At 58.0% G+C, this 24,398-nt stretch overlaps 1 protein-coding gene across 2 annotated transcripts; it reads left to right on the top strand.

Annotated features, from left to right (window-relative positions):
• Window positions 1-1,999: 1,999 nt before the first annotated feature.
• RELT (RELT TNF receptor) lies at window positions 2,000-19,601 on the top strand. 2 transcript variants are annotated; one of them, XM_032358335.1, is made up of 11 exons: window positions 2,000-2,189; window positions 12,982-13,050; window positions 14,073-14,147; window positions 14,279-14,445; window positions 14,646-14,725; window positions 15,348-15,605; window positions 16,824-16,904; window positions 17,169-17,250; window positions 17,393-17,650; window positions 18,090-18,288; window positions 18,425-19,601. In XM_032358335.1, the coding sequence occupies exons 2-11, from the start codon at window positions 13,006-13,008 to the stop codon at window positions 18,470-18,472; spliced, it is 1,293 nt and encodes a 430-aa protein (XP_032214226.1). In that variant the 5' UTR covers window positions 2,000-2,189; window positions 12,982-13,005; the 3' UTR covers window positions 18,473-19,601. The 2 variants fall into 2 exon arrangements, with proteins under 2 accessions (XP_032214226.1, XP_032214227.1); XM_032358336.1 differs by lacking the exon at window positions 2,000-2,189 and adding an exon at window positions 8,528-11,052.
• The last annotated feature ends 4,797 nt before the right edge of the window (window positions 19,602-24,398 follow it).

Below are 24,398 nucleotides of genomic sequence, written 5' to 3'. Positions count from 1 at the left end.
TGGTCCCCGGACTTTCAGGTGGGGAAACTGAATCTGGGGAGGGATTTGACCAAAGCCTCACAGAGAGCTGGCAATAGGGCAAACCCTCTGTAGGATGTCTGATTGACGGCCAGTGCTCCTTGACCGAAAAGCATTTCCCTCTTTGGCCTATTAAGTGGCACATGACATGCCACCATTTGAACTGTGGAACTTGGAACTGGGATATAGAAAGTCCCCTTATAAAGAAAACATTTGCAGGAACAGAGAAGTTCTCTTGGGTGCTCTCTCCCCTTCACCAGGTCCCTTCTGGCTCCTCTCTGGGCTCCCCCCTCATGCCCTATGGGCTTGGATTCGGGATAGTCCCCCCTGGAACCACCTGTGCTCTAGCCCTAGGGGCGGTCTCCATTGAGATATGAGGGAGAGGGGGCTATGATGCTGCCATCAGTCACCTGGAGCTCTTCCTGCTCTTTTCCTACAACCTGGGCAGGACCCAGGGAAACAGAAACTGTTCTCCTGTCCCCCTCCCTCTGCGGGTGTCCATTTCTCTTCCTGGAATCTCCTGGCCCCTGGGGACCTGACCTACCCCACCCCCTCACCCCACAGCTCAGATTCTATGACTCAGTTTGTTTAGAATTCTCCACCTCTCCCCACCATCTATCCCCAACAGACTTATTTACCTTCCTCTACCTCTGTCATGGTCTATGATTATCCTGATCCCAGAGAGGCCTCTGTGCCCCTCCCCCTCCGCATGAGGCCCTCCCTGCTGTCCTGGGAGGACCACTGGAGTTTCCCTCAATAGTAATGAGTAGGGGGAAAGTGGCTGCTGAACTGCTGCCTCCAGATCACACAACTCCAGGGGGCACAATTCACAGAGTTGGGAATACAATATGCTTAGTGTCTTGGAGTCCCTAGTCACTGCCTTGCTGGGCACCCTGATGGCTGGCAATGGGAATTGGCAAGGTGGGATCGCTGATGGTAAGAGAGGGAGAGCAGTGTGTCATCTGTCCTGCTGGAAGGAGGGACTCACTATCCTATCAGACAGGGGTGGAGTGGTGGGGGCGTGGAGAGGGGAAAGGCGTCTGGAGAAGGATTTGGGCTGGCCCTGAGGAATGCGCAGGAGACGGCCATATGGACCTCCACTACATATACACTTTTCACTGGGACGTTTCTCACCAATTAGGCGGGAGCTCCCAGGGGCGGGCCTGAGCCTCGTCAACAAAGCAAGGTTGTTCTCCCCAGTTGTTCTCCCCAGCTGCCAATTAATTTCTTTCTTTCTTTCTTTCTTTCTTCCTTTTGTTTTTTTTTTAAAGATTTTATTTATTCATTTGACACAGAGATATCACAAGTAGGCAGAGAGGCAGGCAGAGAGAGAGAGAGAGGAGGAAGCAGGCTCCCCGCGGAGCAGAGAACCCGATGCAGGATTCGATCCCAGGACCCTGAGATCATGACCTGAGCCGAAGGCAGCGGCTTAACCCACTGAGCCACCCAGGCGCCCTCTTTCTTTCTTTCTTTCTTTTCTTTGCTTTCTTTCTTTCTTTCTTTGAGTTTATTTATTTATTTGACAGATCACAAGTAGGCAGAGAGGCAGACAGAGAAAGAGGAGAAGCAGGCTCCCTGCTGAGCACAGAGCCCGGTGGGGCTCCATGCGGGGCTCGAACCCAGAACGCTGGGATCATGACATGAGCCGAAGGCAGAGGCTTTAACCTACTGAGCCACCCAGGCGCCCCATCAGCTGCCAATTTCTATGAGGAAAGCAAGGCCCAGGAAGGGGCAGCGGTGGTCCTGCTTGGACTGGCAATGGTGACGGGACCCGGAGTAGCACCCAAGTCTTCAGTCTATCTTGCATAGCGCAACCCTTTCTTTCTCGGTTTGGAGCCCAGCTGATCCAAGAGGCCTCTTCTTGCGCAGCCCCCTGCAGTTCCCTGGGGGCGCGAGAGATGGCGCCACAGAGCAGCGCGGCTTGGCGGGAGACCTGGAGGCCCTCCGCCGCTGCCAGGGGTGGGGGCCGGGGGGCGCGAGCCGGTGCTCTGACGTCGGGGGCGGGGCTGGCGGCCGTGACGCGCGGGGGCGGGGCTGCGCACTTCCCCGGCCCAGCCGGCGATTCATTCAAAAGGCGCGCAGCCTGCGCGGTGGCTCGTGCGCTCGCCGAGCCCGGCCCCGGGCTGCGCTTCTACCTTGGATCCCTGCGGGAGCTGCTGCGGGGCGGCCAGGTAAGGAGGGCGCGCGGGGCCTCAGCCTGGGGTGTGCTTCTCGCTGCCGGGGCTGGAGGGGTGAGGACCCGAGTGGCGCCCCCTGCCTCCCCGCATCTCTGAGGAAGTTGGCCGGCGCGGCGGATGCCGCAGCCCCGGCCCTGCGCCCCCGCGTCCTGTCACGGCGTCTTCCGCGCACCGGTCCCCACCCGTCTCTCAGACCCCTGCCCCGGGACCTGCGCGTCCTCGGGCCGCGACTCCAGGCCCGGCCATGAGCGGTTGGCGAAGCCGCCTCGGGACTTGCAATTTGGGGAATCGGCGGGTTGCGGAGACGCCCCCGGCCCGGGGAAACTTGGACCGAGACCAGGAACCGGTGCGGGACGGGACGGCTGCGGCGCCGGGTGGACGGAGGGGGGCCTCTGAACGGTGTCAGCCCGTGACTGTGGGTGACACGGCGGGTGAGGCGGCCCAGCCCGGGAGAACGTGTGGCCGGGACGCTGAGCGGTGACGCCGGGGCCAAGCCAGAGACACAGAGGGGCTCTGTGTGTCTCTGACAGGCGGGGTGAGTGCGTGTGATTGTATGAGAGAGACCCCAGGTCCCTGCGGGTGACCGTGACTCCAGCTTGCTGTGAGACCCAGGTCACAGAGTCTGTGTGTGGCCTGGGACATGGCCAAGGCAGGGCCAGAGCGACTCCCTAATGCGAGTGAGTGTGAAACAGAGGGAGAGAAACCCCCAGTGACTGTGAGAACCAGCCCCCAAATCACTGGCGCGGTAGCGTGCTTGTTGGGTCAAGTATTGTCAGTGTCCGTGTGTATTTGTCTGCGTGTGTGTCCATCGGTGTGTCCGGGCCTGGGGAATGAGTAAGAGGCTGAAAGAGGAGGGACCTCAAGCACCCGCCAGTAGATAAAGGGAGGGAGAGGAGGAGAGGCCAGGGGTCTCTCCAGAACTGTCCCCGAGAGGGCATCTCTCAGCATCTCAGTTTAGTCAGTGGGGAGGACCCTGAGTGACTTGCCCTGGCAGCGGGAGAGGACATTGAGGCTGGGTGGCATCTGGTGAGGTGACTGACGCTTCTGGCAGCAACTGAACGGCCCTGAGGTAGTCTCAGGCTCCACCTCCCAAACACACTCACACACTGAGGTCCCAGATGCCTGGCAAATCTTTGTCCCCAGTAACCTGTATTCTCAGTGGGCCCATCTTCGTCTCAGACCCTGCCCTCACTGGGCCTCAGTCTCCCCTTCTGCACACTGAGGTGTTGGGCTGTGAATGGACTGTGAATCATCACTTTGGGATCCTCTATTGTTTTTGGGTCAACTGCTTCTGTTCTCCCCTCCCTCCTGTCGTCCAGGCAGAAAGACTGCAGTGGAGGGTGGGGGCAGGCTGGCTGCTGGGGACACAGTGGCCTAGGGGCTGCTGGTGAGAGGGATGGAAGTACAGTTCCTCAGACCAAGGCCAGGATTCTGATCCATAGACACTGACTTCTCTGGCCCCCCGTCTCCTTCAGTTCCCTTTGTGTGAGGAGAGGGGGCATGGACTTGTTCTCCACCAGGGGTCTCTGATTTGGACAGCTGGCATAGGGCCCTTCACCATCTGGGCTAGACCCTCTGAGGCTCCCACCGCCACAAGAGGGTCTGTTGGGTTCATGCAGGATGAAATGGAAATTGGGCTCTCTAGACGAGGTGGGGTGAGGGGATACCTGCTAAAGGATCTGGAAGTTCTGTCCTCCTCTGAAAATGTTGCTTGCATTCTGTGTTGGGGCGATGAAAGAGGGACAGTGCCAGGTGCTATGCTGAACACTTTATGATGTACTCTTGCTGAATCCTCACAGTTGTTCTGAGATGTGACTGTTTTTCAGAGAGGGAAACTGAGGTTCAGAGAAGCAAAGTGACTTGCCCAAGGTCATGCAGAGTCAGGAGAGTGCCAGGATTGGAATTTCGGTTTTCTGTCCCCGAAACCCTGTGAGATGCTTGGAGAGGGCCGTCCACCTTTTTCGTATCTATCTGTTTATGGCTTATCTAGGCTTCTTCTCTCGAACCTGGGCCTACAAGCATGGCCTTGCCAGAGTGTGCCTTTGTGAGTTCTGAGTGTGGTGTGTATTTGCACACACGTCTGAAACACTGTGGCTGGGTAGGTTATGTGGTGTTCCTGTTCCTCCTCCTCTTCCCTTCCCACAGATCTCACCCCTAGCCAGAGGTCACCAGAGAGGCCCATTTCCTATCTTCTAGAGCCTGCGTCCCCATAGCTACAGAGTGTCAGGAGTCAACCGCACAGCCCAGGCTCCCAGGGGCGGGAGGGGAATGGCAAGAAGAGCTGAGAGCCCCAACTGATCTTCGCAATACTGGAGAGGCTTTATTCCCCTCTTCAGAGTTGCTCTAGAGACACAAATCTGCCCACATGCTGTAGTGGGGGGCCGGCGGGGGTGACCTTGAGCTTCTGCCCTACTCTCTCAGTCCTTCAGTCTCCCTGTTCTTCCCAGAGGCCCCTGCTAGTTCTGACTGCTGCTGCCGCTTGGCCAAGAGCTAGAGCTGGGGGGTCAGGGTGTCCCTCGGTCCTCTCTGGAATGACTGGAGCTGTGCTTCTTGGGGCTGATCAGAATAGCTATCTTGGTCTCCTGGGGCGAGCCTGAGTTATTTCCATCCCCAGCAAACAGGGAAATAGCTCAGGGCCTGGGGAGGGGTTGGGAGAGAGGAAGGTTTAGCCTCCCCTTGGGGTCCTAGCCCTGATGGAGGCCCTCCCAGCCCTATCCTGTACCTTGCCAAAGCTAGACCTTTCTGGGAACTTGGGCCTCCCAGGATGACACTGGGCCAGCCTGGGTTTCTACACACGGCCCCAGTTGGGACTCATCTGATAGCGGCCGGAGGGAGGTTCCTATGTCTGGCCAAGGAGGGGAGACTGTTACGGGCAGTCAGCACTCTGCCTCCACACATAGGGTCAGCCTCACTTTACAGTGAGAGGGAGCGAGCAAGCGAGACTGAGTTTTGAGAAGTGCTGAGACTTACCCAAGGGCCCCAGAACCCTCTGGCTCTCACCCTGCAGACAGGGACCCTACCTACCTTCTGTGTGCCACATGTCCCCCGGTAGGCTGGATGTGGCCCAAGACTGGAAGCTGGCCCAAGACACACCTTCACGAAATCACAGCTCCCTCTTCTGTTCCCCTCCAGCCTTGCTGTCCTGCCCCAGACGCCGGGGCCGGCCTCTCTGCCTCCATTTCCAGTTCTTCCATGCCCTGTCAGAGCATCCTCCCTAAAGCAGCTTACTTTTTGCCTACACAGTATAGTCCAGACTCTTCATCCTAACATTGACATTTCCTTCTAAGACCTTTGGAACATCTTCACCCTTTCTCCCAACCAGATGCCTTGGTACAACTCAGCCTTTGCTTTTGCTCTCTCCTCTTTCTAGAACCCTCCTGGCCATTCCTCACCCAGGAAGCCCTCCCAGCCCAATGGTAGTTCTTCTTTGTTGTGGCCCACCTGCTAGGTGTCCCCCCTCACTTTCGGGAACCGGTGTGGGGTGCTTATGGGCACTGCATACCCAGCTGGGTAGGGCGGCTTCAGCCGGAAGCCTGGCCTCCCTCTCTGCCGTATCCGTGCTGGCCGGCCTCTGCCTGAGGAAGGGCAGCCACCAAGGGCCTACTGTGTGCTGGGATGCACAGGGAGAATTGCAACCAGGGTCTCTGATGCTCCTACATGTGTTCTGGGGGCTTGGAGGAAAAGATTCGTGGTCCTCCTTTTCGTAAGGACAAAGCCCCCTTTCTGGGCCAGGAGATTGCCTGCTGTGTGCCAGGCCCTGGGCTCAGGTCTCTGTGGTAATGACCGAGGATCCCCTTCCTTCCCAAGCTGCTCCGTAGGGACGCCGAGACTCCAGGCAGAGGGAAGCAGACCTAGTTTGAGCCACATAGCCATGACGCTGGAGTCTGGCACTCAGGATCTTCAAGATCTTGCTTTGCCCTGTCTCTAAGAGGAGGCAAGTGTTGTCTGACAATTGTGGCATCAGTTTCCACAGAGGGATTGTGCTGCCTACCTGCCTTGGGAGGAGGAAGGGGTGGGGCTGGCTGGATAAGGCCAGACTCCTTCTGCAAGGGCCTGGCCCTTTGGCCAGGTGGCAAGGAGGGGTTTTGCCTGAGATCAGCCAGCAAGGTCCATCTGGCACCACCCCAATTCGGGATTGGGGGTGAGTGGGACAAGTTCTCTGGCAGAGCTCAGCACCTATTGTTTGCTGAGGCCCTGGGTGCCTGGGCCTGGTCCTGGGCCAATGGCTGGCGTGGCAAGGAGGACAGGAAGGAGCCAGTGCGGCATCCCTACCATGTGCCCAACCCTGGAATTAGGATCCCGGAGGCTCGCACATCTTTAGCCTCATGTCCTGAGGGTCAGCGGTCTCCTCCAGGTACAGGCAGGGAAAGGAGGGCCCAGAGAGGGGAAGGGACTTGCAAGACCCTAGTGTCACTGGGATCCTAACCCCAGACTGTCTGCCTGGAAGGCCAAAACTCTTCCCTGGGCCACCCTGGGAAAGATGAGAGCTCTATAAATAACCGGCCCATGTGGCTGTGAGCGTGTGCCCTGGCTACTTGGCACAGAGAGAGGGATGGAGGGGCCTCTGCAGCCAGTTAGAAGCAGGGTCTGACTGTGGGTGGAGAGAGAAGGAGGGCTTCTAGAAGGAGGGACCTAAGCCTGGGTCTGCAGATTGTGGTCTCTGTGAGAAGGAGCAGTGAGCCGAGGGAGGGGCCTGGCCCTGCTGTGTGCCCAGCTTCCCGTGTGCCCTTGCCTGCCTGCCTGCCTGCCTTTCTGCCTTCCCTCCTTCCTCCAGGATGCTCACAGGTGGCTGAAAGGGCCAGGAGAGGGGAGGGTCCACTCAGACAGGGAGGCTGGGAAGGCTTCCTGCAGGTGGTGGCACCTGGGCTGAAGCCCGATTGTAAGAAGAGCCACTGGTCTACTATGAACTCTGGTTCTTCCAGTCAAGAGATCAGCTGAACTAGTACAACTCTCCACATTACAGGGGAAGAAACCGAGGCTTGGGGATGTGGGCCGGCCCTGGGGCTGGGGAGACCGTCCAGGGCTGGTGCGGGTCCCTGCAGGAAGTCCAGGGTGCTGAACAGTTGGGTGTTGGGTGGGAGCAAGGCCTGCAGGAGCTGTGGGAAGGCCAGGCCTGGCGTGCTGGGGACAAGGGCTGCCTGCTGCCTGCCCCTACTCCTGGGTGGTAAACCTCGTCTCCTTTGAGACCAAGTTATTATAGGGTGCTCCTTAGCCTCTCTGAGCCTCAGTTTCCTCATTTGTGAAAGCTGGGACCCTCTCGTTGAGGCTTGGAATGGGAATGAGGCATGCAGTGAGGAGGTTCCGGGGGCCCCAGAGTGCCCCAGTGACGGCTGTATGGTTTAGTGCCCGCCTCCCCTGGCCCCAGACTCCGCTCAGGAAGGGGAAGGCTTTGCCTCTGTACCGCACCAGACTGGGAGGAGCTGGGTTAGCCCAGTCTGGCCACCTCAGCCTCAAGGGCCAATTAGCTCCCTCAGCCCTACCTACCCCCCTCAACTCCCTGCACCTCTGCTGGTGGAGCTGTGGGGCAGCCTGGAGGTCTGAGGGCCAGAACCATGCTATCCCCTGTTGCAGGACTGGCGGTCCGCACGCATGGGCTCCTTACCCAAGGGTTGTGGCCTGGGAGATTATGTCTGCCCAAGGCCGGGGTGGGAATGCAGCTGCCCTTCTCCCCAGCAGCCCTGAGCCAGCCTCCGCCCTGCGCCCGCCCCTTCCAACCCATTCCTGGGCTTCTTGCTTCTCACAGGGGCCAGTGCCTTTCTGTGAAGGAGCTGGCGTGGACTAGGGTAGTGTGCGGACAAGGCTGGCTAGAGGGAAGCCCCAGAGGCCTCAGAGAGCCCTGGAACGGGAGGGGGCAGCACCTCCTCCCCTTGGGACTGCCTGGGTGCTTGGGGTGCTCGGCGGTAGCCTCTCCTCGAGCTGCTTCCCTGTGCCACTAGCTCCTGAGCCTCTGCCATGGAGTTGACGAACTGGGGCTTAGGCCAGGCTTCAGGGTTGGGGGCGTCAGGGATGAGGGGGGAAGCAGAGTCAGCCAGACCTGGGCTCTGCCCCTGTGTCACCACTCCCTGGGTGTGTGACCCATACAAGTGCTTGCCCATGGCCTCAGTTTACCTGGGGGTGAAACAGGGCTGCTCACCTCTTCTGTGAGGAGTACAGCAACACAGACCAACCCCAAGGGAATGAGAGTCTGAGAGCGGAGGATGGCTGAGAGGCCAGTGGAGCTGCCCGCGCCGCCGCCCACTGTGGCCACTGCCCTACTTCAGCCCCAGTTGCCAGGGAACCACCGGGTTGCTTGCTAACCTGGATTTCTTTATTGATGGGCGGCCTTTGTCTTTCTGTCTCGGCCACTGCCAAGGAAGGCCTGTGTCCAGATGTTTCCAGGCAACTCTAGCCTCTGGAGGCTGCAGGGAGGTCCACAGGCCCTAGAGCCCCCAGCCGGAAACAGAAGTAGCTGCCTCCCACCCCCTGCTCCGCATGGGACCTGCGTCCCACCTCTGTCTCCCCAGACCTGCCTCCTTGGCAGGCCACCCAGGGACCCCTCTGAGAGGCAAATTGTCCCGTACCTCTCCCCACCCCCCAACCCTCCAAGACTCCCATAGGCCCTGAGGGCCGTGCTGGCTTCTCAGCTCCCATGTGAGTCTTGGTGTGACCTGGGCTCTGACCCCCTTCCTTTCCAGACCTCTCTCCCTTCTTACACTCTCCTTCCTCCACATCCTCACCATGGCTAACCCAGCACCTCCTGTGTACCAGGCTCTGGGCCCAACACTATGTAAATGGAGAAGAAGCTTTTACGCCTCATGCCTGCCTGTCAGGTGTGCCCTGTTCCCCGTTCCATAGCTTACACATGGGGAAACTGAGGTATGGTGAGTGCTCACTGAGGGATGACTCTGTGCCAGGCCCTGCGCTGAGTATTAAGGTAAATTCTCTTGGCCTCACAACAGCCCTCTGTCTTGGTGGGAGAGGGGCTGTCCACAGCCCCGGAGCCCGTGAAGAGCAGAACAAGGCAGACTGATTTCCCCCCATATTAGCTCAGGTGTTCAGATCCAATTTCAAACTCTCCTGCCCAACTCCAGCCTCTGGACCTTCCTGGCCTTGGCAGAAGCTGTACATTCTCCTGATCCTTGTTCTCCAGCCACCCCCCAGGTCTACCCACTCGCCAGGGCCCGGGTCGGGCCGCGTGCTGAGCACTGGCCATGGAGGCTGTTGCGGAAGAGGCTGGGTGAACGGGACAGTTACACACAGGATGCGGAATGCATAAGGGGGGCTTCTAGGAGGAAGTGGCTGTGAGTTAAGCTCTGAAGGAGGAGTAGGTGTTGGCAGGTGATGGGAAGGTTTTCTGGGTGGAGGAAACAGCAAGTACCAGTGGCTCTGTGAGAGAGGCGAGTGTAGGGGAGTGCAAGAAGCTCAGAATGACTAGGAGGGGGCAGGGCCTCATCCCAGGGTTAAGATACTGAGGCTGCACTTGGGGCTGAACTGGAGGCCAGGGGCCAAGGGCAAGGGGTGGTGGGCGATGTTTGGGATACCGCAGAGCTTCTCTAGGAGGCCAGGGTGACTTGGAGAGGAGGGCCCCAGGCTGGAGCCTCGGACAGTGACCGAGTGACCCCACCAAGCCAGCTCTGGAAAAGGGGAAGCAGCCCCAGGGCTGGGTGGTGTCCCAGCTTCCTCTTTCTCTGAGGCCTCCAGGTTGCACCTCCTGGGGCTCCGCAGCCCTGGTTGGGGCTTCGCTAGCTGGTTTTCTTCCAGGGAATTTCTGGGTCTGATTGTTTGGGCATTTTGGGAGGTGGGGTGGGCCGCCTGTGAGGAAGCCTGTGACCCCCCGCTCCCCTCAAGCCTGTTCTGTGGCGGCCTCCTGCTCCAGACACTGCTGGGGGGAGTGCGCGGTTTGTGGTGAAGGAGAGAGACACCAGGCCAGCCGGTGCTGTGTCAGGGTGGGGAGTGGGGGCGCAGCACAAGTGAGCAAACATACTTAATTACAAACCTGGGCCTGAGGGGCAGAGGGAAAGGGAGCGATGGGGGAGGAAATCACAAGACACGCGTTGCGCTCCTCACCTCAGGTAAACCTCATTGCAGCCCTGCCCTGGGATTAAACGTCCCCATCTTGCAGATGAGCATACTGAGACCCAGCAAGCTGAAGCAGGGGCTCAGGTCCCACAGGGCATTGGTGGCAGTGGGGACAGGCCCAGGCTGGGAGACTTCAGGAGGAGTGGCCTCTGGGCTTACTTCCTCCTCTGCCCTGGGGCCTTTCGGGTTGGTTCTCTGCAGGGAGCACTGGGCCCCCACTGGACCTGGGAGAGGAAGCTCCCTGCTGTGGGCCTGGGTCTCCCCGCCTGCCTGTGACAGTCTTCTTCCTGGAGCCCCTCTGGAGGCTTTAGAAGGTCACTGACTGCCTGGCCTTAGGACTAGGCAGAGGGGGAGGGATGGCGACCTCACAGAGTCTCCAATGGCCCACCCAGCCAAGGGGCTTTGACCTGAACTTGCTTTTCAGTCAAGATTCCGAGTCTAGGCTTAGATGCTAGAGTCCTTGCTAGGAAGGAGGTGCAGGGGGAGGCCAGAGCAGCAGATGTGTGCACAGAGGGGGTTCTGGGTGGCTGGCATGGGCTGCCTGACTGGACAGGTCCATCCAGGGTCTCAGTCTGGCCGAGGGGGGGTGGCGGCTGTCAGCAGAGAGACTGGCAGCCAGACTGGAGTAAGTACTAGTTTGGGATAATTAGAAGGCACGTAATTAGAAGGCGTCAGGGCGCTAGGCGGCAAGTGTCTGTGAATGTACCTGAGTGGGCCCCTCCTGGCTTGGAGTCTGGGCCTTTGGACCCCCATTTTCCTCCTGGAGGTCTCGAGATCGCAGCTCCCCATTTGCCTGGAGGTAAGCAGCTACACAGCCCCTCTATGTGGGGGGCTTGGGACACCCAGTGGGTGCCAGTCGGGGCCAGAGGTGGCACTGGGGCCCTCTCTGGAGCTGTCGTGCCTCTTCAGCCTTGCCCCAGCCCCTGTGGGGTCAACCTGGGGCTCGCGGTCGAGTCTGTGGGTTAGAAGAGAGATCTTCATGCAGGGAAGGGCTTGAGTGGGAGATGGGCCTGGGCAGGGGAAGGGCCACTTTGGGCCAGAAACTGGCAAGGAAGATTCTTGACCAAGTTAGAAGAGGGAACAGGTTTGGGGGGTGGGTCTGGGTATGCCACCTGTTGGGAGCTGACCGTCAGTGTGTGGCCTTAATGCTGTGGCCTGACCTTCTCCTGTCCCAGGTTTTCCCCTGAGCTGGCCCTGGGTCCAGAGCTGCTGCCAGGGACCTGGAGAGTCCCAGGGACGTCAGGCCTGCAGCCCCTCCCCCTCCTCTGTCGTGTAATTCAAACCCCCTCGGCTGCCACCAAGGTCCTGTAGGGGATCAGTTTCCTCTGGCTCCTTTTGCAGGTGGGAAGGCTGGGCCATCTGTGGGCCCCAGGGGCTCGAGTGGGGCCCGGGGCTGACTGCAGGCGGGGCTTCTCCAGTTGGGCTCGGCACCAGGCAGCACAGGGCTCCAGGTGGGGTCCCCTCACCCTGCTGGGGGCTCTAACCGGGGGTTTGGCCGCCCCTTAGGGGTCAGAAGCTGTGTGGCCTGTGGTGGACGCCTGACAAATCCAGCTTCCTTCCTTCCCCCTCCTGAGCCTGAAGGCAGGCCTCCTGGAAGTATGTGACCGGGACTCCCTTCCCCTTGTTCTGGGGCAGCTCCTTTTGTTGTCTAAGCTGAATCTCCCCTCCTACTCTTCCAACCTGTCTATGGCTAGGGGCTTCTCTCCAGAGGACACCATACCCTGAGCCTGGGTGCTCAACCTTAGGCCTGTGGCATCTGCGCCTTCACCCTGCCTGTTTGTTGGCACTGCCCGCCATCTGGCAGGGGGCCATTCCCCGTTCATCTGTTGGCCATTGGCCAATAGGGATGTGAGCTCCCTGAAGACAGGGACAGTGTCTGTCTTCTACTATTTGTTGTGATAAGGGCAGTGCCTGGCACACAGTAGTACAGTAGTAGGTGACCAAGAGGGGACAGAAGGCTGAACCCTGGCTGCTAGGATAGGAGAAGTTCTGCTGCTGCCCCAGAGATGCCGTCAGACCCCTCCCAGCATCCTTCCACATCGTTTGGCGGAGAAGACCTCCGGGTGGGGAGTAGGACACGTAGGGAGAACAGGACTGTGATGGGGTGGGGTCGGGAGACATGCAGGGCTTTGGGCTCGGCTTAGGGGAAAGAGAAGTCTTGAGACATTTCTGGAAAGCAAGGCCTTTGTGTTGGGTCTTTGATGGCTGAGGGAAAGGGATTTCCTTGGAGCAGAAACTTGGAGCAAAAGTGAAGGCAGAAAAGCAGGAAAGGCTAGGGCCTACAAGGAGGTCCAAGGGGTGGGACCCTGGGAGCTGGAGGTGAGGTACAGAGTCTGGGTGTGAGGGGATGGCAGGCCCTCTCAGCCCCCACCCCAGGACTGCTGCTGCAGGCCCCCCTGCCCAAGTCCCAGTGCACCTGGCTATTTATGGAAAGGGAGGGAAGCCCTTCCTCCTCCGGGAAGCCCCCCAAACCTGGCGGAGCCCTCTGTCCCTACTCTGCTGCCTTGGGAGGCTAACCCCAGCCAGCACACCCCCACCTCTACTTAGGTTTGTGGGGGCAAAGAGTGTAGTGATTCTAGGCTAAACGCCCCCAGCATTGCCTGCTCCATAACACCTTGCAAATTCCCATCTAGTCCTGTCGTGGAAGCAGTGCTGGGAGGAGAGACAGCGGCTGGCAGCTGCCTGCCTATTCCTTCCTCCTGCTGAACCTCACCTCCTTCTTTCCCAGGCTGGCGACTCCCAGGGCCTGAGGATGAAGCCAAGCCCGCCACATTGGCCCCTGTCCTGCCTTTTTGTGGTGAGTTGGAGATGCGATGTTGCTACGAAGCCCTGTACCCCAGCTGTCCGTGTGTGCTCAGGGACCCCATGCCAGGAGCTGTGCTAGGGTTGGCTACACAGCTCTTTGTAGAATTGCAGTCTGACCCTAGGAAACCCGTCCTGATCTACGCAGCTCTTGGCGCAGGAGGCCTCCCAGCACTCAGCAGGTGCTGGGAGCCAGATCTGGGGCCCGAGGAGGACTCCAGAGCCTCCTGCATGATATTCCCTCTGCCCTTCAGGGCAGTTGCCTGCACTCTGTGCCTGTTACCCCAATCGGGGGCCAAATTGGAAGAGAGGGTTTCAGGGAGGATCTCCCCGCAGCAGGAGAGATTCTGGGCAAGTGTTCATGCTTAGAATGGGGAACAGAGGGAGCCCTCAGTGGAATGTGCTGGGAGATGCAAATTGAGGTTCCTTCCTTGGGATGTAGCCCACCCTGTGTGGGTGCAGGAGTGTGAACTGGGTGGGTGGCTTTGTGTGGAGCGGTCACAGAGGACGTGGTCCCAAAGACTCTCTTGAGGGCCCAGAATAGGAAGCGCCAGCCGCAGACCTGGCCCCAGGGGTGATGGACAGGGTTGGTTACCAACATGGCCAGCTGCGGTGCTGGGGCCACAGCTGCAGGAAGGGGGGTGGTACTTGAGAGAGGAATTCAGAAGCCCTTCCTCTTTACCGTGCTGGCTAGCTGGAATGGGTGTGACTCAGGGACCTGAGGGCTTGAGATCCTTACGTGGCTCTGTCTGGTGTTTCCCTGCACTTTCCAGAAGCAGATATGGTTTTCTCTGTACCTAGGCCAAGGTGACCTAGCAGGTATGGGACGGGCAGGTTTTATGTGCAGCCTGATGGATGGAGGTTGAAGAGTGTCCCTTAAACCTGGGGGCTGGCCCCGAGTAGTCATGGTCCCCACCCCTGGGGCATTAGGAAGTGGGTGGTGGACAGATGGCCCCAGAGATGCCATATTCCGGCACTTTCTGTTGGCTCAGTGTGTCCTCCCTGCCATTCTTCCAGCTGCTTCCTTGGCCTCTGGCCACTCCAGTATCAACGACCTCTTGGCAGTGCCCACCTGGGAAGGAGCCCCACCTGGTGAGTTTGCCCTGCCCACCTGACCTGTCCTGGGAAGACTGTTGAGGACCAGGTGCAGGTTCTCCAGACCTGGCTTCCCAGGAACCTGAGGCCTGGCTCCTGGCTTTGTTCTCACCCTTTCTCTCCCACAGGACCCGGGGCAGGGCACATTATGCAGATCCTGTCCCCCCGGCACTTTCTCTGCTTTGTGGGGCCCTGGCCCGTGCCAGCCCCATTCCCGCTGCAGTCCTCGGGGGAGGCTGGAGGCCCAGGCAGGCACAGCGACTCAAGACACTCTATGTGGAGACTGCCAGCCTGGGTGAGCCATGGGGTGGGGCGCAAGGGCTCATGGCTAGCTGACCAGGACTTTGGGTCCTGGGGTCCCAACCTCACCCACCTGGAGCAGGCCTCAGTCTTCCTATCTGTGAAATGGGATGGGCCAGGACTAGTGAGTGTGCCTGGCAGGAGCCTCTCTTAAGGATAGTTTTTGGGCCTCAGTGATGTGTTCTCTCCCTGCAGGTGGGTTGCCACTTTGGGGGTCCCCCATGTCCCCTGTCAGCCATGCTCCTGGATGCCTCTGGGTACTCGTGGCTGCTCTGGTGAGTGACAGATGGGGCCCTCGACCCTGAGCCCAGGGAAGGGAATATGGCCAGAGTGTGTCCAGCAAGATGGGATCAGTTGTCCCACTGGCAGTGTGTCTGCTCACTTTGTTTCCGTGTGGTAGAGACCATCTAGCAGATGGCAGCCACAGCTCAGGGGGAGTGGGCTGCTGAGGGGTTAATGTCCTTCCTGTCTCCTGTCCTCATCCCCTCAGACACGTGCACATGAGTGTGAGCACACACACCTCTCACCTGTCATCAGGAGCTTTCTGAGGCAACGATCTCATGAACGCAGTCAGGGAGACGTGGGAGCCGGGATCTGTGTGCACTGGCATATGCTCACATGCTGTCTGTTCACCCCAGAATGAGGGGGATGGACCACGGGGCTCAGGGTCTGGCTGTCCTGAGGTCTGAGGAGGCCTTGCTCAGGCTGATTGATAAGATGGCCAGAAACATGTGGAGGGGGGAGTTGGCCTTTGCTTCCCGAGCATGGTGGAGAGTGGGTGGTAGGCAGCTCTGGACATCGTAGTGCCCCCTCCACACCACCCCCCGCAACTTTAACTCAGGCCCTGGGCCTCTCTGCCTCCCTCTTTCCTCCATGCCTCCATCCTCTGGCGCTCAGAGTGGGGACGGCGGGCCCGACGTGGCGTGGAGGTAGCAGCAGGGGACGCCAGCGCTGGGGACACGCGGCAGCCTGGGAATAGCACCCGGGCAGGTGGCCCTGAGGAGACGGCCGCCCAGTATGCGGTTATTGCCATCGTGCCTGTCTTCTGCCTCATGGGGCTGCTGGGCATCCTGGTGTGTAACCTGCTCAAGCGGAAGGGCTACCACTGCACCGCCCACAAGGAGGTTGGGCCTGGCCCTGGAGGTGGAGGCAGCGGTGAGGCCTGGCCTGGGGTCTGGGTGGGGAGGCCAGAGGGCACAGAGGAGCCCAGCCCAGCTGGAGGGCTTCACAAGGGAATCCCTTGGCCTAGACTGTCTGACAGGGAGGGGCCTGCAGAGGGCTAGCCAGGAGGGCTTCCTGGAGGTGCAGCATGTGGGCTTGAGAGGTGATTCTTCAGAGTGACGCAGTGGAAGGAGAGGTGAAGTGGCCTGAGGTGGTGACAGGGGCAGAGCAGAGGTCAAGTGGCTTCAGTGGGATTCTCACCCTGGGTGAGGTCCTGCCCAGCTGTGGGGTCTGGACACCTTGGGGGCTGCAGTTCAAGGGTTGGTCCACCTTCTGGGAACTCAGGCTGACCTCTGACCTCAGCATTGGCAGGGCAGTTGTCCTTGGCAGCAGCACGCTGCCCCCCCCCCCCACCCCCAACGAGGGGCTCAGGTTTCAGCTCCAGGCTGTGGTTTGAGTTAGGAGTCCTGGAACCAAAGGGAGAGATGTGTTCCTCCCAGGGCCCCAGGCCCCTTCCCACCACTGCCCCCCCACCCCAAATCGCCTGAAGGCCAGTAGGGCAAGGGTCCCCAGTGCGCATACATGGCCCAAAGAGCCTTGTGGCCAAGTCAAGATTGAAACGGTGCTTCCCGGGCCTGTGCCCCAGGCTGCCTGGGGTTGGCCAGAGCCCTTCCCACCTCCTGCCACTGCAGTCTAGAGGGGGCAGGAAGATGGCAGCTCAGGACTGCACTTGTTTTCCTAGCCTAGGTCTCCCTTTAACTGCTGGCTCTTGCCTGAGTGCAAGTTCTAGGAGCTGTTGGCTGCTGGCCTAGGATTGGTCCCGTGGCTTATTCTCATGCTCTTGAGGTTTAGGCCTTCACGGCCCCCATTTAGTTATGTGGACACGGTGGTGTGCAGGGAAGTGTGATAAGCCTGGAACAGCAGAATTTGCCAGAGAGCTGTCCGGGGGTCTGGGCAGAAAGGTAGCCCACAGCTCCCTGAAGCTGTGGAGGAGAGACAGCAGGCCCCAGAAAAGACTGCTCCCCCACCCTCACTCCACAGGGTGCCATGATAAGGAGGCCCGAAGGGCAAGCAGTGCAGAAACACCCAGTGCAGCACGCCTGGGGTGCCCTCTGCTGCCACATCTTGGTGTAGCCGTCCAACCCCAGAGGCCCACCCCAACGAACCGCCCCCCCACTTCCCCAGGATCACAGTTGTGGCTTTTTTCTGCAGGGATCAACCCCGCCTACAGGGCTGAAGATGCCAACGAGGACACCATCGGGGTCCTGGTACGCCTGATCACAGAGAAGAAAGGTAAGGGGAGGGTCTGGCCCTGTGGCCAAGCCCTGGAGAAGACAGTCTCTCAGAGCCTGAAGCAGCCATAGGGGTCGGAGCATCCCCCAACCTCCACCTGCTCTGCCCCTCCCGGGATCAGCGTGGCTGAGGGTGCTGCCCCTTTTCTTCTTGTTCTTGCCTGATAAGGGCTGGAGGGGGTGGGGAGGGTAGACCCTAGCTGGGCGGGGGCTGGGGGGGTACAGAGGGCACAGGGAGCTGGGTTCTGACTGCCGCTGCCCACAGAGAATGCGGCGGCCCTGGAGGAGCTGCTGAAGGAGTACCACAGCAAACAGCTGGTACAGACCGGCCACGGGCCTGTGCCCAGGTGAGTGGGCAGGGGCCCCATGCCCACACTTGGTTGGCTTGCTTCTGGGGGGATTCACCACTCGGATGTGTTCACGTTACCCTGTTGGTGACCCCTGGCATGGGCCTGCCCTAGTGACCGCTCCCACTTGTGCCTTTTGCAGGCTGCCACTAGGCACCCCCAGTTTGCCACACATCTGCCCGCATCGCCACCACCTCCACACCGTGCAGGGCTTGGCCTCACTCTCTGGCCCCTGCTGCTCCCGGTGCAGTCAGAAGAAGTGGCCCGAGGTGCTGCTGTCCCCTGAGGCCGCAGCTGCCGCTACCCCCACTCCCAGACTCCTGCCCAACCCTGCCAGGGCTCCAAAGGCAGGGGCCAAGGCAGGACGCCAGGGCGAGATCACCATCTTGTCTGTGGGCAGGTGAGATGGGCACGGACGCAGGAGCATCAGGGAGAGACGTTATACTCAAGGTTGGGGAGATGGGGCCCTACCTGAGCCCTGAACATCCTGTTCAGTGATGCTCCCTCTCTGGCCTCAATATGCTTCTAAGCAGAAGGGGTGTGGGGCGGTCAGGGAGAAGTCAGGTCTTCCCAGATCTGCTGTATCTCACTCGAGTCCTTGGGACCCAGGGCAGGGTCCTGGCCTCCATCACACCTTGGGGCCCTCAGGCCAAAGGACTGTTTATCTACAACCTAGGGTTGGGGGTAGTTGGGGGCTCATCTGTGGGTGGGAGGATATAGGAAGAGCTCAGGCTCTGATCCATGAACTTGGTGTGGGACCCTAGCAGGTGCTGCCCTTTCTGTACCCAAGGTTCTCCCTTTAAAGGGAGGGGGTGTCATTATACCACCACTCCTTGCAGGTTCCGAGTGGCCCGAATTCCAGAGCAACGGTCAAGTTCAGCAGCCCCTGAGGTGAAGACTATCACGGAGGCTGGGCCCTCGGCGAGTGACCTCCCTGATTCCCCACAACCTGGCCTCCCCACTGAGCAGCGGGCACTGCTGGGAAGTGGTGGAAGCCATACAAAGTGGCTGAAGCCCCCGGCAGAGAACAAGGCTGAGGTGAGGGCCTAAGGGGGCAAGTATGTTGGCACCTGGACCAACCTGGATTTGCAGATGGGAGCTCTGGGCAGGGGCCAGTTTCCTGGAGCCCAGAAGCCCCCTAACTCAGCTCTGAGTCCTCACTTCTGTCTCCCAGGAAAACCGCTATGTGGTCCGGCTAAGTGAGAGCACTCTGGTTATCTGATGGCCTGCCTCAGCTGAAGACACAGCAGCCCTGCCCTGGGAGGTTCTGGAGGCCTCCCGGAGGAGGTAGAGATGCAACTGGGCCTGTGAGGATCAAGAAGCAATGGTCCAGCAGACAGAACAGCAAAGGCCAAGGCCTGGAGGTGGGAGTGTCCACCCCCGTGTAGAGGCAGGCCAGCTGGCGGGTGCTGTGTGCAGGAGCAGGTTGAGGGCCCCTCCCCTGCCCCTGTGCCCTGCCCTGGCCAGAACCTAGGACCCTGCAGGACTCTCTGTACCACCAGCTGGCTAGCCTTGGCTGTGGGAAGGGGTCCTCAGCCTGGCACCCTTGGCCCCACACCTTGGTAATCTACTGCCCCGCCTCCGTCCAGGGCCCTAGCGAGGACCTCTCCCTCCTCTTCCGGCGGGCGTCACATAGGGAAGAGGCACCAAAAGCCGTGGGCTGGAGACTTGAGCTCCCTGGTTCTAACTGTGGGCAAGTCCCTGGCCATCACCTGGTTATAGTTCTTCTGACCATGAAGTGGGGAGAGAGAGGTGTCTTGGGACCCAGGGCTTCTCTGGTTCCTTGCAGGTTCTGGCCTGGGTGGTGTGCGGGGAGAGCTTGACTCCTTGCCACCCCTTCCATTAGTAGCTTTATCTGTGGCCCCATTTTTGCAGCTTCCAGGGCCTGTGCCTTCAGGCCCCCATGGGGCTGCCCATCCCTGGCTCTGCCTACAGAAGGGGCTTAATGCATGTATCTGCCCCCCTCCCTGCTGTTTTTATTGAAATTGGAACCACAGTCTTGACCTGGGCAAGGCTGTGATACAGGGTGCCAGCCTGCATAGTCACCCCAAGATCTCAGGAGTGTTCAGGGAGGGGGTGTGTGCGGGGCTGGAGAGGCCCCTCTGGCCTCAAGTCGTTTCTGTGTCTCTGTGGTGTTGGTGTCTATCCCCCAGCTGGGCAGTGCAGGCGACTGCCCAGCCCGGCTCCATGTCCACTGTAGCCCAGTGACCTGGTTATTTATATGGGGCCGTGCAGGCATGGGCCCCACTGCCATCCCCATTTCTCTTATTTATTGAAAATTTGCTGTTGTCCTGTCCTTGTCTACATTCCCATCCATTTATTGGATAATAAAAGGTGGGAAAGTGGTGTCATGAGGAGCTTCTTTTCCTGTGCCTCTTCCCAGGTCGTCCGTCTTGACCAAATACTGCTGTGTCAGGTATGGCGTGGGGGACAGGCCATCCCCCCCACCTTGCAGGGCTGGCTCTGTGGTGGGTGGGCATGGGACAGCAGGGGATGTGGGGAGGCCCCTCACCTCACTGGTTCTCACTGAAGCCCCTAGAAGCACTGCTGTCCAGTGGAAATACAGTCCATATCATGTAATTTAAAATTTCCTAATAGCCATATATTTTAAAAGTATCAATAACGTATTTCAGCTAGTACAGCTAAAATATTTTCATTTCAATATAAAGTCAGCATAAAAATTATGAATAGTCATTTTTGCTTTGAAATCTGGTGTTTTATAGTTAAAGCACATCTTAATATGAACTAACCACATGTGGCTAGTGGCTCCTGTCTGGGACAGCATAGCTCTAGAGGATAAGGAGCCTGGAGGATGGATGGGTAAGACAGACACGGCGGGAGCTGGATAATGTGGGGAGGGGGATCATGGTCCCCAGAGAGGGAATAACAATGTGCAGAGGCCCAAGGACACTGTGATGAAATGGAGAAATTGGAAGTCAAAGGTGACAGGTGTGGAGACCAGAGTGAGGGTGGGCAACAGAAGGCAGCCCCACATGCTCCTAGAAGCCCTTAGGCCAGGGATACCAAGGCATTTAGGAAAGGAAAACGCAGGGAATGTACCAGGAATGGACCGGGAGAGGGCTTGGGACAGACCCTTCGGCTGTTCCGGGGCACTGCCAAGAGGTGGGAAGGAGACCAAGGGAGAAGTATCCTGCAAGGGAGGAAAGGAGAGTGAGGGGCAAGGTGGGTCACAAGGCCAAGGGCCACCACTGGGTCAGCCCCCAGTTAATGCACATGGGGACATGGTGAGAGCAGGACCAGGTCTGAGTGGATTGAGCTCCCTGCGGAAGCCAGACTGTGTCAGGTAAAGCAGGTGGAGACCTAGGCTCCAGGGAGAGGTTTTTAGTTCTGGGTTCTCTGGGCATTTGGTATATTTTTTAAAGATAGGAGACACATTTAAATGCTAATGGGAGAGTCCCAAAGAGAGGCTGAAGAACCAGCTACTAATGTTTGAGGGAGCTGGGGGAGGTATGGAAAGGGACAGCCCATGGGAGTCATCTTGGGGCAGATGGGGCTACAGGAGAGCCAGCTCACTCTTGTTCTTGCTGCTCCTGTTGTAGCCAGAATTAGCCTGAGGTGCTGCTGTCCCCTGAGGCCACAGCTGCCACTGCCCCCACTCCCAGACTCCTGCCCAACTCTGCCAGGGCTTCCCAAGACTGGGGCCATGGTAGGACGCCAGGGTGACGTCACCATCTTTGTCTGTAGGCAGAGGCCTTTCTCCTGTGTGGAAGCCACAGGCAGGGGCCTGGCCCAGCAGCAGCTCGGAAACCTCCTGCCCGGAGAAGCTAGGCAGATGAGCCTTGAGATTTTTGCCTTTTGACTCTCCAGGGCACGGTCTTTTTTCTCTGAGGCTTCTGAGGTGTGCAGGAAAGGGAGGGCACCTCTTAGGGCCTAGGAGACAAAGCTTTACCTGCTCTAGGGGAGAAGAGGAAAGGAGGCAGGCTGCACATAAATAAGAGAAATGGGGATGGCAGTAGGGCCCTGCCTGCACGGCCCCATATAAATAACCAGGACAAATTTTCTGGAATTTTGGCAACCAAAGGTTGCCAAAGTCTAGAACAGATGTCTATTGTAGGGGACTAGCACTTTTAAGGAAACATTCCCTTGGGCTGCCAGGGTCCACTTGGTGTTCCTATTTGTCAACTGTTAGCTGCATCTCAGGGTTTGCTTTCTCAAACTTGGCTGTCTCCTCAGCCAACCAACCCCACTTCACCCAGCACTTGGATGACACCCCAAGATGAGACAGCAAGAGCCAGTGCTTGGGTGGATGGGGTAGGAGGTGGGCCCTCCTACTCTCTCGACTCTCTGGCCTCCTTTCCCAGGGGAAGGTTGGATTGTGGACTCCAAAGGCCATGTTGCTGTAGAAACTGAGGCTGGGTCTGGGCTTCCCAGGCCGGGTAAGAGAGACCCCCACCATGGTGCTGGGCTCTGGGGTAGTAAGAACAGTTCCCCTCAAGCACCACCCCCTCATTGTCTGTTTGCTGGAAGGTGAAACTAGAACTCTGGCCTAAATTTCTTCACCTGTCCCATGTGGCCAGCTCCCAAAAGGATGGGATTAGTTGCTGAGGGATCAGGTAGAGGTATAGCCAATGTCCTTGGCCTTCAGGGCCCGCACCCTCAGCTGGAAGTTTTCCTGGCTTGTCCCCTCCTAGGCGTGCCCCCTCTGAATCCTGGCAGCCCTGGGAGCTGGAGGACAAGCTGGGGCACTGGGCTGAGGGGAGTTCTGAGTATGACTTCGCCTAACTCCACCCATCGCGCCAAGGACCAGACAAATGAGGATGAGGGCCCAGATCTCCATCTCCCTGCCTGCTCCTGGCCCTCAGTCCTACCACTGTGACCTGGAGTTGAGTCCCTGGAGAAAATCCCTTTCCTGCCCTAGTGAAACTGTTGACACAACCCGACAAAGTCTGTGGCCAAAGATGCCTTTGGCTTCCACATGTGACAGAGCCTTCCACTGCACAAGGAAGAATGAGTTCCCTGTCAGGTGAGGACAGGTGGGGATACTGGGGGGCATGCTGCAGAGGCACAGGGCACGGGGTGCCAGAAAGGGCTGGGGTGCTTAGGAGTCCTGAACTGTAATTACAGCTCCGGTGTGGGCCAGGTCAGTCAGCCTCGAGGGGTTTCCAGTTGAGGAGGTTGAACATTTAGAGGCTGGTAGAGCGTGAATGGTCCAGGTCAGGCCCTGGGAGGGAATGGTGGCCAAAATGACCAGGAAGAGAAGCGTGGGCCTGGGCTAAAGCAGTGCCTTTGCCCAGAGGGGAGAGGAGGAAGAGATGCAGGACAGAAACTGACAGCATGTGACTATTTGGATGGAGACCACCTGACCTCCCATGATAGTCATTCTGTGACTGTAAACCTATAAGCACTTCCCTTGGTTTCCCACCTGACAAATTTACCTGTGTTTAAGTAAACACAGAAACTGCCGCCTCCAGGGTGGGCAGAATGTGGGACTCAGTGCCTGGGCTGTGGAGCCAGACTCAGGGTTAGCTCCAACTATGAACCTTGAGCTCAAGCTCTGTGACCTGGGCCAAGGTACTTACTCTCCTTGGCTGCCCCCTCTCCACAGGCTCACCAACCACTGGGCTGTGAGGATTAGGAGAGTTACTAAACATAAAGCACAGTGCTGGCCCCATGGGAGGCCCTCAGCAGATGGCAGCTCTCATCATTCGCGACCACCTCCCCCCCAGCTCCCGTATCACCCACCTTAGTTCAGGTGCTGATGGCTACTTCCCAGGCCCCTCAGCTGAATCCCAGTGAAGGCCTGCTAAGCCTGTGGGGAGATGCACCACAGGTGTTATCTGACTGGTGAAAACAAGTTCAGAATGAGCTTGGGAAGAAACCCAGGGGATTCACTAGCCTAAGAGATGAGCTGTGTCTCCCTGCCCCAAAAACCACCAGTCTGGTCACCCCGGACTTTTTTTTTTTTTTTTTGGAAACTTTTTTTTTTTTTTTAATAGTTATTGAATGTTCTACAGCTTACAGTAAATATCATAGTTACAAATTCTTGGCTTCAATCTTTCAGAGTGATCACTATCTGATCTTCAAAACAAAACAAAACAAAAACCCAAAAGAATCCAAAACAACAAAACAAAACCAGATTTACACTTCATACACACGAGGCAAGGCCATGGGGCTTTCCAATCTTTACACTCCAGGCTGTGTTTTGTTCTTTGATCAAACTACTTGGAAGACACCGGTCAAAGGTTTATTATTATTTTAAATGTTTTTCTTTTTTAAAATGTGAGTTCCAATAAAATTTAAAAATTAGATTCCAACCTGTAGATTAAAATGAATTAAAAAATACAAAATCATATACAATGCTCTTACAGGGATGTTAACATGCCACGAGAACAGGCTTCTCTGTCATGTGATATGAAATAGGGATGAAATAGTCAGGAGATGGGGACAGACCCTTGGGCCTTTAAAGGTCATTATAGACAACTTCCAAGTTGCTAGAGGCCTGGCCTTACCTCCCCTTGGGTAAGGAGGAGGAGCTGGAGTCCCCCCCAGAGCCATGTGATCTGGCTGGCCCGAGAAGGTAGTCTGTGGGCATTCCCACTCTTTCCCTGCCTCACAGGCATGAGGAGGAAGGCTAGAACCTCAAGATGCTGGTCTTGCTGGGGTCAGGCCCAAAGTTTCACCCATTTGACTCCTAAGGGCTGGTACTTATCTGCAAAGCTGTTCTAACTGTTCTCTTCAGGAAAGAGAGTACACACTTCATCAGGAGCTGGGATGGGTATCGGGCCTCACCACCATAACACGAATGCCCAGGGACTGTGGATACAGCCTCGGATAACAAAGGTTCTCGTTTCCCTTTCTGGCTTTGTGGCGGCCAGTCCCAACCCCTGTGTTCCTCCCTTGGCCACTGGACTGGACTCAACAGCATGCAAGATATAAAATAACCATTGGGAAAAACTGAGGGAACAGGGCCCAAGTCTGGCTCAGGCAAATTTGGCTGCGGAATGTTGAAGCTGGCCTGCCAGGCAGGAATTTTGAAGGCTGGGTCCTGGAACCATGTAATATTTAACTTCAAGAACAAGTTTTCTAGGAGACAGGAACACAGGTGAAGGACCACAGTCTGCCTGGCATGCCCATGGGAGCCTGAACTCAAGACGCTCAGGTACGGAATCGATGGTTAGCCTGGCTGG

The sequence above is a fragment of the Mustela erminea genome, chromosome 9 (assembly GCF_009829155.1).
Source record: "Mustela erminea isolate mMusErm1 chromosome 9, mMusErm1.Pri, whole genome shotgun sequence".
In the NCBI taxonomy this organism is placed as follows: Eukaryota; Metazoa; Chordata; class Mammalia; order Carnivora; family Mustelidae; genus Mustela; species Mustela erminea.
Note: the sequence above shows the minus strand (reverse complement) of the source record. Positions and strands in the feature narration are given on the sequence as shown.

Bases quoted from the DNA above. Each gene is read 5' to 3' on its own strand.
- RELT (XM_032358336.1), top strand. From the start codon at position 10,954: ATGTACCTGAGTGGGCCCCTCCTGGCTTGGAGTCTGGGCCTTTGGACC. The intron at 11,053-12,981 runs GTAAGCAGCTAC...CTTCTTTCCCAG, and splicing joins AGCTCCCCATTTGCCTGGAG to GCTGGCGACTCCCAGGGCCT. The intron at 14,726-15,347 runs GTGAGTGACAGA...TCTGGCGCTCAG, and splicing joins GGGTACTCGTGGCTGCTCTG to AGTGGGGACGGCGGGCCCGA.